Source organism: Caloenas nicobarica, chromosome Z (assembly GCF_036013445.1).
Source record: "Caloenas nicobarica isolate bCalNic1 chromosome Z, bCalNic1.hap1, whole genome shotgun sequence".
In the NCBI taxonomy this organism is placed as follows: domain Eukaryota; kingdom Metazoa; phylum Chordata; class Aves; order Columbiformes; family Columbidae; genus Caloenas; species Caloenas nicobarica.
Genome location: NC_088284.1, coordinates 64,783,054 through 64,798,450, shown reverse-complemented (window position 1 = coordinate 64,798,450; position 15,397 = coordinate 64,783,054). Strand labels below are relative to the sequence as shown.

The following is a 15,397-nucleotide window of genomic DNA, read 5'->3' as shown; positions in this document are numbered from 1 at the left end:
AACAATATTTGTGATGTTTATTGAAAATATCTTTTCCTTCTCCCAAAACTTACCTCTGTGTGATGTTTTATCAGATTTTTTTTCCTTACACGTTGCATAGCATGGTAATTTTGTAAAAGATACCTTCATTTTAGGGTATAGTATGCTCTAGAAATTTCTGTTGAGTCATTGATATCTAGAATCATAAAATATCTCAGTTCTAACATGTTTTGTGTAAATCCTTATTTTGTTTATTGGCTTTACAGGATGCCTGTAGCGGCTTTGGTGCCTGAACAGGATGTAGCAGTTAGTTAGTCTTTGGCAATCTGAGGTGCAGAATTTCTTCACCCTGTGACCTTTTATTCTGGGCTAGTGATATGTCTGCACTCCAGCAGCTGCAAACTGCTGTGAAGGAGGCAAAGCAAGGGCTAGTGCTCCCTGCCAGATTCCTCTGGGTGTGTGAGCACCAGTCTGCCACTTTGCAGTTGTGCTGCTGAAGGCCTTGGGTCATATCCCTAATGTGAAAGACCAAAATTAGACTCAACTTTTGAAAACATGGGCTCATCTGATGTCTTCAGATCCAGCTTCATGTTTTAGCAAACGTTAATCAGCTTGCCTTTTCCTGTTGTGATGAAATAACATTCCCTGTTTTGACAGTCTCTGGCTTTGTGGAATGGAAAGTCAAAATAAACAATGAAGACCACAATGACCATGCTAATACACAACCTCAAATGTTTCCTTAATTCCTAGGCCTAAGCTAGACAGTTTATCCAAACATTTCCTCCTGTTCAATACTTCTGTCCCCCACACCATCCTGGGTTACTAGATTTTAGATAGGAACTTCTAATACACATAATCCAGATTGAAAGCAGAGTTTCGTTAGCACAAACTCCCCTATCATAATTGTAATCTGCAGTAACTGAAAGCAATTAGCCACACCAGGGTCTCCCCTGAGCCCTCCCCTCCTCTGCAGACTGACAGCAGCCATAAACCAACACCAAGCTCTTGTATAAAGCTAGCACACTACATTCACTGCAAGAGCAGCAGGTCTCACAGGGTTGCACTTTACGAGATCATGTCACTGCTGCTCCTTCAGCTGTTAGTTCTCTCATGTCTTGGAGCCACAGAGCCACAGCGAGATTCACCACAAAGGAAAAGCAGAAGGCCATTTCAGCACCTTTTTTATCTGGACAAAAATCTGATTGAAAGTCAGAGTTTTCGTGAGCTCGTAGGGGAAAACCCAGTAGGCGTTGAGGAAACCCTGGGAGAACCAAGCTTTTTTGTAGCAATTCCACAGACAGCATCTGAAAGCGAGAAGCCAGAGGAGAAAAAAACATCCAGATTCATCTTTCCCAGTGCAGAACTCCACGCAGACCAAGACCTGAGAACCTGGGCAGCACCTAGAGAGATGTCTCCCGTGGAAAACCTCTCTCCATCCCACTATTCCAGCAAGAAGGAGGCTGCAACTCCCTATAGAAAAGATGCCAAGAAATTCTGGGACCACTTCATGTTAAAGAAAAATTCAGCATCTGAAGAGGTTGTCCTGCCAATCAAGACAAATGAAATGCACCAAGAAAACTGCAGAACCTTGCCTTTTTCCCAGGTAAGAACAGGGGGTCAACATCATTAAATGCATTCTTTCCCCTGCCTCTTGTTATGAGCAGCAAAATACACACAGTTTGTTTGCTAAGTCACAGGGCCACCTCTGAATGTTCACAGACAATAAGCAGCTGAAAAACACCACTGAAATGGCTGAAAAAGCTTTAGTCCGATGTGGCAAACTGCAGCACTGGAAAGCCACGTGTTCGATTTTCAGAGTTACTCATTGTTTTCATGCAAAAATGTTCTGACCTAGCCTGAGCAAGCAGGGCAGTGGTAGTTATCTATTCAATGAATATACATCTCAAAAGTTCATATACATCTATTACCTGTATATATAAAAATAGATATACATATAGGCATATATACAAAGAGTCTCAGGGCAAGTATTTGCAGAAGTGGGTTGTTTTCCTACAGCTAAGCAAGGATTCCTTTCTGCTGCATTAATTCTGTCCTAAGAATGATGGAGAACTGGTAAATTGCCCCATGCACAGATGAAGCCATTTCATCATGTTGTAACATCAAGACAAGTAAATAATATAGATAAAAGTGCTGTATTCCTCATAAAGCCACATCTATTCTCAGTGTTTCTGTAATCGCAGTCCATCAAGGACCATGTTTTCCCACATCCCTCACTAAATTTGAGTGGCAGACAGATGTACATATAGATGTGGCCTAGAAACTTCTACCATTTTACTTTTTGTGCCATGTAATATGAAAAACTTTCTCCAGGATGGCTGCAGTTATGCCAATATAAAAGTGCTAACTTCAGTCTAGCATTTGGCAGCTTGGGAGCTGACACAGGCTCTCCTGATACAAGGAACTGTTATTCTTGCAAACCCAAGAGATTACAGAACTTCCATTGCATTTTTAAGATTTTATTTAAAAAAAAAACTGCTGAAGAACATTATGCCTCTGCCACATGGAAACAAATCTTAAAGATTACAGTTGAGTCTAGCTTGTGGTTTATATACAAGAACATTGGGCCACAATGATATTTAAGTCTTGCTAAGTGGGCAAGCCTGCTAAACCATGTCAGAAATGTAGAACTCAAAGGTATCACAGACCCACGTATTGGATTTTTCCCCATCAGGGAAAGGCTCTGACTGAAGAAGGTTTTGCCTTTGTTGTTCAATCTAAGAATTGCCCATAGGAGCACTTAAGTTTCCTTTTAAAAGTTCTTATGTTTTACCACTTGCTTGACATAAAATATAAACATGTTTAAAGTAAATGTTCTAAGAAGAAAAAATACAGTATTTTGGGTGTTTTTTTTGCCTTCGTGCCTTCTAGCAAAGTCCATGGACCATTCATATACGAAGAACTTCAAGCTGTTTTCTGTTTCAGGGCATTACTCATGAGACCTGTGAGAAGGTGATGGTACAGAATAATCTGTGTTTTGGAAAATGTAGTTCCTTTCATGTTCCTGGTCCAGAAGATCGTCTTTATACCTTTTGTTCTCATTGCTTGCCCAGCAAATTCTCCATGAAGCGCCTGGATCTCAACTGCACCAGTTCTGTCCCAGTGGTCAAGGAAGTCATGATTGTAGAAGAGTGTAAATGTGAGATTCAGAAGATTAAAGACCCTGCAATTGGATTGCTACTGTCAGACTTGCATGCAAATTTACATGAGCACAATTAACCTGTGCAAAGTACTTCCCAAAAAACCTAATGAACTAAAGCTTTCATCACACTGGTACACAAAAATATTAAAAGATATAGACTTTCCACTTGAACTGCTTCTCTGCTTCAACAAAAAATTTACCTAAAATGTAACAGATGCTTCCTTGCAGCTGCTAAAGAAATGAGGATGAGGTTATTTGGCTTATTTGTAGAGTTCTTACTTTAACAAGGGAAACCTTTAAAAACATTTCCACCCTTCCTATCATTGTTTATAAGAGGCTAGAAACAACATCTGAGGAAACAGAATTAATTACCTGTGCAAAACCCTAATGTACTGATCAGTTTACACTGCCTTTGCTTGCAAGGACTGCCAGTATAGCTCCATTGGCAACACAGATGAGGCTTTAGTCTCTTCCTTGCAAAAGCAGATCTACTTTTACATCAAGCTAGTGGCTGGAGAGTGTAAAATACAAATGGACATAAGACAGATAGAGAGCTGTAACTAGTTAAGGTCATTCTGATTGCTCCCAGCTGGAGTTCAGTTCCCAGTGAAAACTAATATGCCTCATTCACAATTTACACACTTAGATAGTGTCTTTAAGTGGTATTTTGCCACAGAAACCACTTACTCTCTTACATGGCTGCATTTACTCTGCACAGTTTTTTTTATTGAAAGTGTTACATAGTAGGAGGAAAAAAATATTAAAAATGGTATACTCCCTCAGAAAACATCATAAATGAATGTATTTTTATTATTATTATTTGGATTCAGTGTGAAAAGACAACGCACATTTTCCACTCTGATGAATTTTAACCTTGTCAGTGACACCAAGATAAAGTTCAAGTAATGTTGTCAACAGCTAAACTAAAGCAGAAAAGGCATGTGTGTGATAGAAAATCTGCAGAAGGATGCTATCAGCATGGTAATACCTATATAGCTTTACAGAAACAGCCAAGAAAACTCTTTGTCAGGAAAGGTCTGAGTCTAGCGCTAGCCAACACAGCACCAGTGGCTGTTAGCCGAACTCCTGGCTTCTCTGCTCTCTCCAGCTGCTTCTCCCTGTATTTGTCTTGCAGGCCTGGCACATCAGACAGTGATGAGCTTCCAGCAACTAGATTTCAGCCTATTTCTAATTGAGCTCCTTCAGTCCTCTGGGAATCTGCTCCACTGCTATTGCCAAACTCTCAGACCTGGGCCCCTGTTGTTAAACTATCCACAGCTCTTTTTTGGGGAGTACTGGAAAAATCAGTATTGATACATCTGGTCAATTCAAGGGTTGGGCAAATGATTCCTTGTATTTGAACTGCACTGTGATCTGAAGTGTCTTAATATCCTGTGAAAAAATATGTGCAGCATGGATTTGGATTGCAAGGCCCTTATTTAATATTTACTGAAAATTGCATCCAAATGATATTCTGATACTGGATCTGAACTGCTGCAATAGCTGTTTACTTCTGCAGGTCACTTGCTGTGAGTGAACTGAAGATTAGTATATAGTTATCCTTCATTATATATAAACTTGGTTTTAAATAATAAAAATTGTGTAATAAAACTGAACAAAGCCTTCTCTCTATCCTTTTACACTAAGGATGGACATGCAAACTGTGTATGGCTGTTTGTATGTTATGGCATGATATATGATGTTATTCCAAATAACAAGCTGTCATGGTCGTATCATCCCTGTACTGAATGCAATAAAGGAAATACTTATTTTGACTTAATATTGATTCTAGCTTTATAATACTCATTGATTGTCTCAGGGTGCTAGTGAAAGGAGCTAGCACCTAGATTCAGAAATTTACCTTCACATGTTGGGCTGCATTGAGCATGAATGGGCTCAGGTTATGACCAAAGAAATAAGCTTTTCTAACAGGCAAACTAGAACCAGCTAGCAACCATATAATTTCCGAGAATAAAGTAATTCTTTACATCTCATGCTTTTTTCCAGTACAGATTCCTCCTCACTGGGCATGTCCAATTGCACAGTCAGCCCTAATGACTGATGCTTTGTTAAATCAAGCTGTATGCAAGTGGAAAAGCTAAGAAACAACTCCCTGCTTTACCATAAAGATCAAATCTCAGCACTTTATCTAGCCTTTGTGAGTTATTGTGATTATTAGTGTTCATTTTTAATCAAGCCTAAGGAAGAAAAGCACACAAAGCATCAAATTTCCTAGCTTTTTCCTCTCTATTCCCAACTTTATTTTTATATCTGAAACTGCTAAATCTTCTGAGGCTTCTAACCACTGATGTTTTAAAGCTGTGTGAGTATATAACAGTATTTATCCCAGTTTTCTTTTTTTCTCAAATGTAAGTATGTTTTAGGTTTAATACTTACAGAGAACCACTTAAAGGTAGGACCTACCCACACTCCCAGTAAGATCACAAGTCAATTAAAAAGCAAAATCTTCCAGTCTCATAAATCAGACATTACTGATTGCTAAAGTGTAACCTCTGCACATAAAGATAGCAGAACTGAAGCTATATCGTGAACTGTATTCAGCCTAATTTTTAAAGCTCCTTCTGTATACTGAAGCATAATGGCAGTCAGAGAAAGCTATTCATGTAAGGAATTTACAGGACCAGATTCTTAGTGTGAATTTGCACAGCTTAAAAGTAGGTGAAAAGAGGTAATGACAGCTGTAGTAATTGCTAATTAGATTAGTGCTGTAGGTTTTTTTGATGAATGTTTAATTAACCCAGCAATGACTGGTTGCATGTAATTAGCACAGTATTCGGCAAAATCAAGAATGTGTTAATTGGATCAGATTTCTCAGCCTTTAAAAATTCCATATGAGGAATAAGTTGTGCCCAGGGGCTAACAGGATTTTGTTTTCTCAGCACAACTGTGATGGCCTCTACTAGTATAATGATGTGGGTCAGAAAGGTGAAGGTTGTGATCCATATCACTGTATGTATCCTTCCAGCAGCAATGGCATTATAGCAGCAAATCTACATGACTTTAATTTAGTCGTGTCCATTCAGAGATTGCATGTCTTCTATAATGAAAGCTTTTGCAATGTAACTATGCTTACAATGGAAGTGCTGCTAATGTGATCTCTTCTATTTCAGAGCATTCCTTGTGCAAACCTATCTCACAGAACAAGACTAAGCCATAGTTGCAGAGCTCTCTGAAAATTCAGCTCAATCCCAAGTGGAGTTTGTACACTTCTGCCATTTTATTTGACCTACTGCCTCTTTTCCAAATGGCTGTGCTTTACCTTGAAAATAATTGAGGAGAAGTGCTCTTTATTCTATTACTTAAGTGAAATAAATCTTCAGTACAGGCTATTCTCTTAAATAAGGATTTTATGCAACTGACTTTAATGCATGTAAATATATCAAACAGCAAAGGGTAGCTCTTATCAAATTCTGTGCAACCATATATTCCAGGGAACAGTCTCTGAAATTGCACTTGGCACTTCATGCTGTGCTAGGTACTCTGTTCATGATTTATGGAATATTCAGAGTTAACATCATGGTTGTCAGCTAACAAGCTTTAGCATGTTTTACTGACAAGTGGCAAAAATCTCTTGTGGTACTTTCTCCTAACCTTCCGCTGAAGCTGGTTCAAACTCACCTCACACTGCAACAGATGTGGAAGCATTCCAGCAGCCTGTTGCCCTGCCTGGCTTTCCCACACCAGCTCCTGGAGGAAGAGAGGTGTTAGGAGAGCTCATGCTAGGACATCTGCAGCTGGACATAACTGGAGCAGAGCTCCTCACATCATTGAAGTGCCTTGGATGAAAATTAACTTCCTAATTTAAACTACTGCCTTGTCTAGCTTAGACCTCATGTAACCTATCTGGGCTGGAGGATCAGTAGATTTCACCATGCCTACTACTGAGGCAGACAGATTGGAAAGCATACCTTGCCTTTGATTTTTCTGGCAACTAGGTCAGAGAGAAAATGTTGCCTGAGAGACATCTTCCTTTAGCATCTATTGCCTTATGCTCAGTATGTGACACTGTGACTGACAAAACTACTGGGCCAGGACAGGATTTGTTTCAGCACAGCATGTCATTAACACCGACCTCTGTCTCCATAACATGGATCTTCATGACACAAAGAATTTTGCTCCCATTCTAGAGTGCACAAGTGTCTCCTATGTACACCAGCACGGTTTACAAGGAAGTCAGCAATACAATGGTGCTGCAGAAAAGAAGTGGCAGTAACAAACTGGGGAGTTTAGAAGGACCCAGGACGATGAGTACTGCTGAAAAGGCTGATCTCTCAACCCAGGAGATATCTGTGCACAGACAGCACCCCTTCTGCACATCAATCAAGGGACACAATTGGGCTCAAAATGAACCCTGGAAAACAGTCTCATGAAGCAAGGGGCTTGTAAACAGTAAAAATCAGGGGAGTCACAGTGCATACCTCTCTTTTGCGTGTGCTCTCCATAACAGAGCATCAGCTGTTACTGCACATGGCTCGATTTTAGCATGCTGATTTAATATTTACAGAGTGCCAATAAAATTTATATGATGACAGCTGGTGGCTCCTGTGGTAATTTATAAACACCACCAACAACACAACACAGACATCAGAAACTCCAAGAGGAATTCTATGCTATTGTGCAATACTCAGCATCGAAGAATGTGGGTATTCTAATTTTGCAGACTTTTAATAATCTTTGTGTAATACATCCATGCTGGACAATATATGAAGTCTATATTATGCAAAGTTAATAGGTATGTTTTTTTCCTTCAGAACAGAATTTACCACAAAGACTGATTATCTAATTGGATTGACACTCTGGCAAAAGTGTCAGGTAATTTCTATAGTCTGAGCCCTTGCAAGTTCAGTCGGCAAGACCAGCACATGATTGCCTGTTTTTCTTCCTGCACTGTGCTTTCCCAAAAGAAATACTAACAAATAGAAACTGCTGTGCTGATGATTGAGCTGGAATAGACTACTGCCCTTGCTCCACAACCCGTGTTTACTCTGCACATCCATGAGCAGAAAAGAGTAAAATATAATCTGTCTGACAAGATTACAGATCTAATGACTGGCCATTATCAGGGCACCACTACAAAAATGCAAATACCTGGTATTTGACTAGAAGACAACATTATTGACAGATTCTTTTTCATTCTACAAGAAACCTTCATCGATCATACTGTCCGTCTGTGTTTATATTTCCATTTTATTTTTCCATTTTATTTCCCAAGTCTTTGGTTTCCTTTCCACTCCTTGTTTGTCTGTTTTTCATTTACATTCATTCTTCAAATCTGTGGAAAGTTTTCACAGACAGCTTATTACGTCTTTTACATATAGACATAAATTCAGATGTGAAACTTGACATGGAATAGAGGCAGAGGCTGTTTTTTATTACAACTACCTTTACAGTGATTATTTTCCTCATGTTTTTAATAGTCCAATTAATATGTGTATTATTTTCAGTGTTACCTGTTCCTAGGGACATACATAGGTTGCTCTTGAGGCAGCGCTGTTTTCCGGTTTACCTGGAACATGCTTCATTCTCTTTCCAGACAATGTCCAGTTCCTGTTAAGAATATATATTTTCAGGTCAGAGCAACTTTATCTGGAAACATTAACAATTACCCAGCACAGCAGAAGACTGTGGACACTGAAAAATAAAATCAGGATAAGGTCCAAAAGTTGCAACAAAAGCCTGAAATCCACCTAAACACTAAACTGACTTTTTGGGTACTCTCTTTTCAGAATAATCATGTTATAATTAAGTTTTAGGAAGAATGTTATCGGTAATAAGGAAGAATTTTCTGTATTGGTGGTAATCACCATATTACCCTTCATTCAGTTCATTCATCATTGTGTAGGAAAAATGCTTCAGAGCAGGAGCCCATCAATTTACAGTGGGAACCATGCCACTCAGACAGATGGAGATACCTTTAGGTAGCCAAAAGATCATGTATGTACATCAGCCATGGGTGCTCAAGGCATGATTCCCAGCTGGGAACACTGAAAATGCTGTCCATTACAAGCTGTCTGTGGCTCTTAGCCACTGCTAATCCCCTACGGGTCAGAATTCTCTTTTAAAAACAAAGATCAAATTCTGTGGCCTTATGAGGCCCCTCCATGGTGCACAGCAGGGGACCTGAGCATCATGAAAATTTTGCAACTGGCTCATGCCAGACGGAGGAGAGGGTAGGATGCAAAGTATAGAATTACAAAAGTTATTCTTTATTGATACACACGAGGTGTCCCATTCCAATCAGGGCACACTGAATGCGATTTTACACATGGTTCTCATACCTTTGAAGTGCTCAGATACAAAGCGATTTGACTGCTCACTACTTAACACACACATATTACTGTTTTGAAAAGCAAGTATAATTCTATGGTGCCACCATTCATCTGCTTTCTTGATCTAGGCGTCCCTGGGGTTGATACTGCTACAGTTACTCATCTATAATGCCAGATAATGGGAGGGTTTCACAGAGGTGTTGGAGGGCCTGAGATGCTGGTGTTACCTTAGTAGCCTAGTAGTATCCCTTCTCCTTTGTGGATGGCTTTAAGATTCCAAGAAACAAGGTTTCTTTACGGTGGGGCCTGTCCTCCTTGCAGTGAGCTGGGGCCCTTTAGTTATGCTGATTTATCCATAATTATGCAGTATACAAGGTGAAGCACGTCTCTCTTACGAAATATATGATTTCAGACTATTAAGAGGCTTTATACAATTTCATACTATTAGGACTAATTAGTACAACAGTTGGGGAATGAGATGCTTCTAACAGGGGCCTGGAGACCGAGGCAGAGAGCTCATCTGCAGCGCTGGCCAGGAGCTGCCGGGGACACTGGAGGGATGGAGGAGAGGCAAGGGCTCGTCTTGACTAACGCCCGGGCTCGGGCCCGCGCCAGTGAGCTCCAAACCGGCGAACCCGGCCGCGGGCTCACAGCCGGACCGGGCTGCGGCACCTCCCGCGGGCAGGCGGGACCGCCCCACAGCGTGGCTCCCGCCGCTTGCGCAGGGAGGGCGAGATGCAGGAACCAGTCACGCCGCTCCGTCCGGCGAGCCTCACGGTGCGGGGCAACGCGCCCGGCTGCCAGGCGGAGCCCGCAGCCCGGCCTCCCCGGGCCCACCCGCCCCACCACTGCGCTCCCTACGAGCATGCGCGACTCCCGCAGCGGAAGCGGAAGGTGCGGGGTTTGCGCGCGAGCGGCGGAGGCGGCCCCCGCGGTTGCCATGGAGAGCAGGGGACCGGGTGGCGCGTGACCGCGGCCCCTCCCTTCTCCTCGCGGCCTCGCCCAACGGTTGGTTCCGCCTCGCGCCGCGGGGAAGGGGCGGTGGGGGGAGGGGACGAGCGGGGCGGCCGGGCAGGGGGGTCTGCAGGGGGAGCCGATGGCAGCGCCCTCCGCTCGGGGGCTGCCGGAGGGGTGTCCCCGCGGCCAGGCCGCCGCGGGAGCCCGGCTGGTGGCCGAGCGCTGCTCCCGAGCCAGGGGCTGGAGGGAGAGGCCGCTCCCGCCGTTCCGTTGTGTGGCGGTGGGACGGAGGCCGCCGGCGGCCCCTCGGGCGCGGTTCGTCGTGGTCCTGGGAAGGCTGGTTGGGGGTGGGGTTTGGGTAGGGTGCGCTGGGGCCGCCGTATCACCAGTCTTGGACAGGAGCCTTGCCTACGTTGCACTGGGTGCCTGTGCTACCTGTGTCAACTTCAGGAATGCAGCTTTCTGCATGGAGTGTGGAGGGAGGGAAATCCTTAGCAAACTTCATGAGCATCCTGTTATCTATGAGATAAAGCAATGCTGTAGTCATTTTCATGAAGCTCCACAATGCTGCTCTTTTTTTGCTAAATGATGAGGTGGGCGTTTTCTGCTTTTGAGGTGGTAATGGAAGAAGTGCGTGGGTTTTGTTGGCCATGTGCTTGGGCAACACAGCACAAGGAAATACAATGCCCTCTAACCTTTCCTAGCTTCACGCTTTTCATTTTCCAGCCCCAGTTGTTAGTAAAATGAAATTTTACATCTTCAGGCCTTTCACACTGAGGATCCGAACAGTAATGTGCTGTAGCCATGTATATTGTCTGTCTGTAAGTGGCTGTTTGGTCAGTAATAAGTGAAGGTAGTTTTCATAGATTTGTAATCAATGGGGATACGACGTGTATGCATTAGTATCGAGCCATGTCACAGTCCAAGCCCATGTGTCATCTTTCAAGAGTGCAGTAGATGTTTAGAGGCACGCCTTGCAAGATCCTATCTGTAAAAAAGAATTGGGTGGGAACATCTTGCCTACCTTAACCTGTCAACAGCTACCTAACAGCTCTGTAGTGACACGGTTTCTACTAACTACCATCTATTGTATAAACGTTTAATACCAGGTACGCAGGATTTTGTCACGGCAAAAATATACTCCTGCTTGTATTAAGTGGTTATTCAGGTACTAGTTTCGTTAAACAGAAGTGCTGTAAAAGGCATAATGGTAATTATATCCTGACCCTTGATAACATCACATAAGTGACTTCTTTAAAATGCAGTTGAAAGTAATTTAGCTGTTTGGTTCAAGTCTACTTTGTTTCTTTCTTGTTGAAGTGTATTTTTAATTTTATATCAGTAACTTTTGGCAGTAATTCTTCAGATTTCAGGAGCATCACAGATCTAGGGCCACAGCTGTTGATTGTTATGGCCTTGCCTCGCCTATCACAAATATTATAGGAAGTGTAGCTCTCATGTTACTACTCTCTGTTCCATTTTCTGTCTGAATTGCTTAGAATACAATCTTAGAAAGTGGTGTTTTTCTCACTCTAGAAGTGTATTTTATAAAGCATAGTATTGTTCAGTTTGTGTAGGGTCTTAAAATTGTGTTTCACAGTGAACAATTCCGTGAATTATTGATCTCTGCCGTTCTGGACTTGTTTAAGCCAAAGTGAGGCAGAATGTGTAAGATCTTGGTTTCTAGTTATGTATGAATGCAATAGCCATAAAAGTGCAAGAAACAGGATGTTGCCAGAGCTAGTTTTCATGCTTCTTAGGATGAAAAATAGAGTAGTGCTTGCATTGACTTTATTTATGAAATGTAATTTTCTAAGTATGTTTTGGGAGGTTCTTGATGCAAAATTTTATACTTTTTTTTGAAGTTTGCATTCAAATGAGCCTATTAAAACAATCTTCATGTTAACTTTTCTGGTGAGTGCAGAGCTTTCTTTTTTCTCGGAAGTGACTTTCTGACTGCCTGACTCATTCTATGGTCTCATTATTTAGAGGATGTCACATCAGGAGTCATATTGAAGGTGATTGTAGTGAAGAAATCCCATAGTAAAAATATTTTTTTGAAAGGCAAGAACTGTTCTTGACTTTTGTAAGAAAAGCTCTGTCATATTTTGGCAAATCTGAAGCTTTCCCCAGCCACAGGTACTGTTTACTTTTAAATGCTTTGTGTTTGAGATGTTTATTTAGGAAAAATTGCTACAAACTAGGGTAAGAGGGAAGAAAACCACAAAACCTCCAACATTAGTGTTGTGTATTTTATCTTAAATGATTTTGTTGTGAAATGTTTAGGCATTTAATGTATGAATACTGAATATATACGGATATAAATACTTCATTGTTTCTTTTCAACTGATTTATTGTAAACCTGCTCATAGACTTTTTTCCTCTACATATTGTAGTTATTATTCTTATCAGAAACGATGCATCCCAAAGAACAAAATTATTTGATATCAGTCTTCCTTTATTTTGACATTGTATTTGAAAGAGTTAATATAGATTTTTTTTTAAAGTATGTTTAAAAATGAAAGACTGTAAGTTCATCTTGCCCATGAGTTAAATCGGAATCTAATACTTTCTACCTAATCATCAGAATATGCATGTGTCAGGTTTTCTTTATTCCCTACACTCTTACATATTTATATATGGTACATGTAACAAGAATGAGAAGGGAAAAAGCTCACTTCGCTGGAGGAAGTTAATATATCAACATTGTTTATACAGTATTGTTGACAACAGTATAATGGAAAATATAAAGCTTAATTTATCATAACAGGCATGGTGAAGAAAGTGTATCACAATCTAAACTAATTGAAATACACTGACAGTAGTGCAGTTTACTATAGACCTTTCTCTGAACACTCCCATCCTTTAAAATCTATATTAAAATTATGAAATGGCCTAGAACTGAAAATCAAAGAACGCTAGTTAGAATCAGCATGTCAGTTCAGACATGAGAGGCAAAGGATCTGGGTATCTGTGTAAATAGCTTGAGAGGAAGCTCTACTCAGTGAGGTGAGGTACGAAGCACAGAATAGAAAGTAATCTGTTACATGCTGCCTTTGAAGCCAGTGATGATGATTGTCTGAGTATCACACTCTTTTTGTTCTCTTTCAGGAAAAATACAGAAGATGATGATAAAAAACCTCTCTTTCTTGAGAATGGGGCCTTTTTATGTGTAGTTCCAACTTAATTGTGGAACTTGCCATCAAAGGTATGGTTTTTGGGGCTGTATTTGTGTTTGGTTTAGTTCTTTAATTATATAAGTGAATAATGCAGGCAGAAGTTAGTTATTGAGTTATAAAAATTTTGGATATGTTTTCATTCTAGGCACTCTTATTGTTTTCTCCAGAATCTCTCTCACTGCTTATTGCTCACGCATTATACTTTGTAGGTCACTCAGAAACAAGCATTTCAGTAATGAAATCTCTCTGTTTTGTTTGTTGAGCTAGTATTTCCCCTTCTGAGGAAGCACTGTGAAGTCATGAAATCTCTGCTGCTCTGATAAGATGGAAAACAGATGGATTCCTCAGTGGGCAGCAGTGTTTCTAGCTGCCTCTGTTTTTTTGGCCTCTGCGTTTCTGCCAGTCTGCATGTTTTCGCTTTCGGAAATCCATGCTGACTGCTCCCAATTGCCTTCTTGTCCTTCATGTGTTTGGAAACAGTTTCCAGGATTATTTGCTCCACCTTCCCAGGGATCAGGGTGAGCCTAACAGGCCTGTAGTTGCCTAGATCGTCCTTCTTGCCCTTGAAAACATGGTTGACGCTTTCTTGAGTCCTCTGGAACTTCACCCATCAGCTTAAGACTTTCAAATATAATTGAGAGTGGCCTCACAATGACAGGGCCAGCTCTCTCAGAACTCGGTAGTGGCATCTCATCAAGTCCCATGGAAGTGTTATGCTGAGTTTATTTAAATGTTTCTTAATCTGATCCTCCCTCACTTAGAGTAAGTCTTTCTTGCTCCAGACTTTCCCACTGGTCTCAGGGGTCTGGGATTCCAGAAAGCAGGTCTTACCTGTAAAGAGCAAGGTGAAGAAGGCGATTTGACCTTTTTGCATCCTTTCACCAGGTACCCTGCCCCATTCTGCAGCACACCCGCATTTCCCCTAGCCTTCCTTACACTGCTTATGTACCTGTACAAGAGTTTCTTTTGACCTTCATATCCCTCACCAGATTCAACTCCAGGTGGACTTTGGCTTTCCTAACCCTATCCCGGTACACCCAAGTGGTGTTTCTTTATCAGATGTGGGCACACACTTGATGTGGCCCCACTTTACCTGTGTTTAATTGATTATAGGATCTCTATTCTTCTTGGCTTGAAAACCCTGACCACCACTTCCTCACTCTGTTATAGGTCACGACCTCCCTCTCTCATCATTCCTAGTCTAAGCCTTGTCTTAGCAGATTAACCAGCCTGTTGGCAAAGTGCTTTTACCCCACATAGTGTCAGGTGGATCTGGCCGCTCCTCCCCCACAGTTCTCGATCATCAGAGAAGGTCCTATGGATGTAAAAGCTGAGTCCCAGCTTTTGATGCAAGCTATACAACCACTTGTTGGTCTGCAGGGTCTGTCTACTTCTACTCAAGTCCTTACCCTTCACCAGCAGGATGAAGGAGACACCACCTGGTTCCTAGGCCCTGGCCTTCATACGCCAAGCCAAGCAGTCATGCATGATATTCACCTGGTTTCCCCTGGCCATATCAGTGAAGCCTAGATGGAAGAGCAACCTGTGCAACCTGGTCTAGGTGAACCTGCTCTAGCAAGGGGGTTGGACTAGGTGATTTCTAGAGGTGCCTTCCAACCCCAACCATTCTGTGATTCTGTGAAGAGCAGCTGAGGGTCGTGGTCTGAGGGCCACACTACTAGCAGTCTCAGTAATGGCTGATCCATGGTATCCAGAATCCAAGCCCCTGGCAAGCAGCAAACCTGGCTAGGTGACAGATTGGGCTGGCAGAGGTGCTTCTATCCCTGCAACAGGGAGTTTCCCACCACTGTTCCTTGCCCTGTCCTGCCTGC

At 41.8% G+C, this 15,397-nt stretch overlaps 2 protein-coding genes across 6 annotated transcripts in view; both read left to right on the top strand.

Annotated features, from left to right (window-relative positions):
- The first annotated feature begins 1,054 nt into the window (after positions 1–1,054).
- On the top strand, positions 1,055–3,216 carry CER1 (cerberus 1, DAN family BMP antagonist). The gene is made up of 2 exons (XM_065657613.1): positions 1,055–1,582; positions 2,923–3,216. Exons 1-2 carry the CDS (start codon positions 1,055–1,057, stop codon positions 3,214–3,216), a joined length of 822 nt encoding a protein of 273 aa, XP_065513685.1.
- A 7,135-nt stretch (positions 3,217–10,351) lies between these two features.
- Positions 10,352–15,397, top strand: part of ZDHHC21 (zinc finger DHHC-type palmitoyltransferase 21) — a 39,214-nt gene continuing 34,168 nt past the window's right edge. For 3 of the 5 annotated variants that reach the window (XM_065656800.1, XM_065656796.1, XM_065656799.1), the window contains exons 1-2: positions 10,352–10,437; positions 13,498–13,594. The gene's annotated coding sequence lies outside the window, so the exon portion shown is untranslated. Of the gene's footprint in view, positions 10,438–10,628; positions 10,702–12,445; positions 12,526–13,497; positions 13,595–15,397 lie in introns of those variants that run through there. The other 2 variants (XM_065656797.1, XM_065656798.1) reach the window with 2 other exon arrangements.

Excerpts from the sequence above, each read along its gene's own strand:
- CER1 (XM_065657613.1), top strand. The coding sequence starts at position 1,055 with ATGTCACTGCTGCTCCTTCAGCTGTTAGTTCTCTCATGTCTTGGAGCC. Across the intron at positions 1,583-2,922 it reads GAACCTTGCCTTTTTCCCAG|GGCATTACTCATGAGACCTG; the intron begins GTAAGAACAGGG and ends TTTCTGTTTCAG.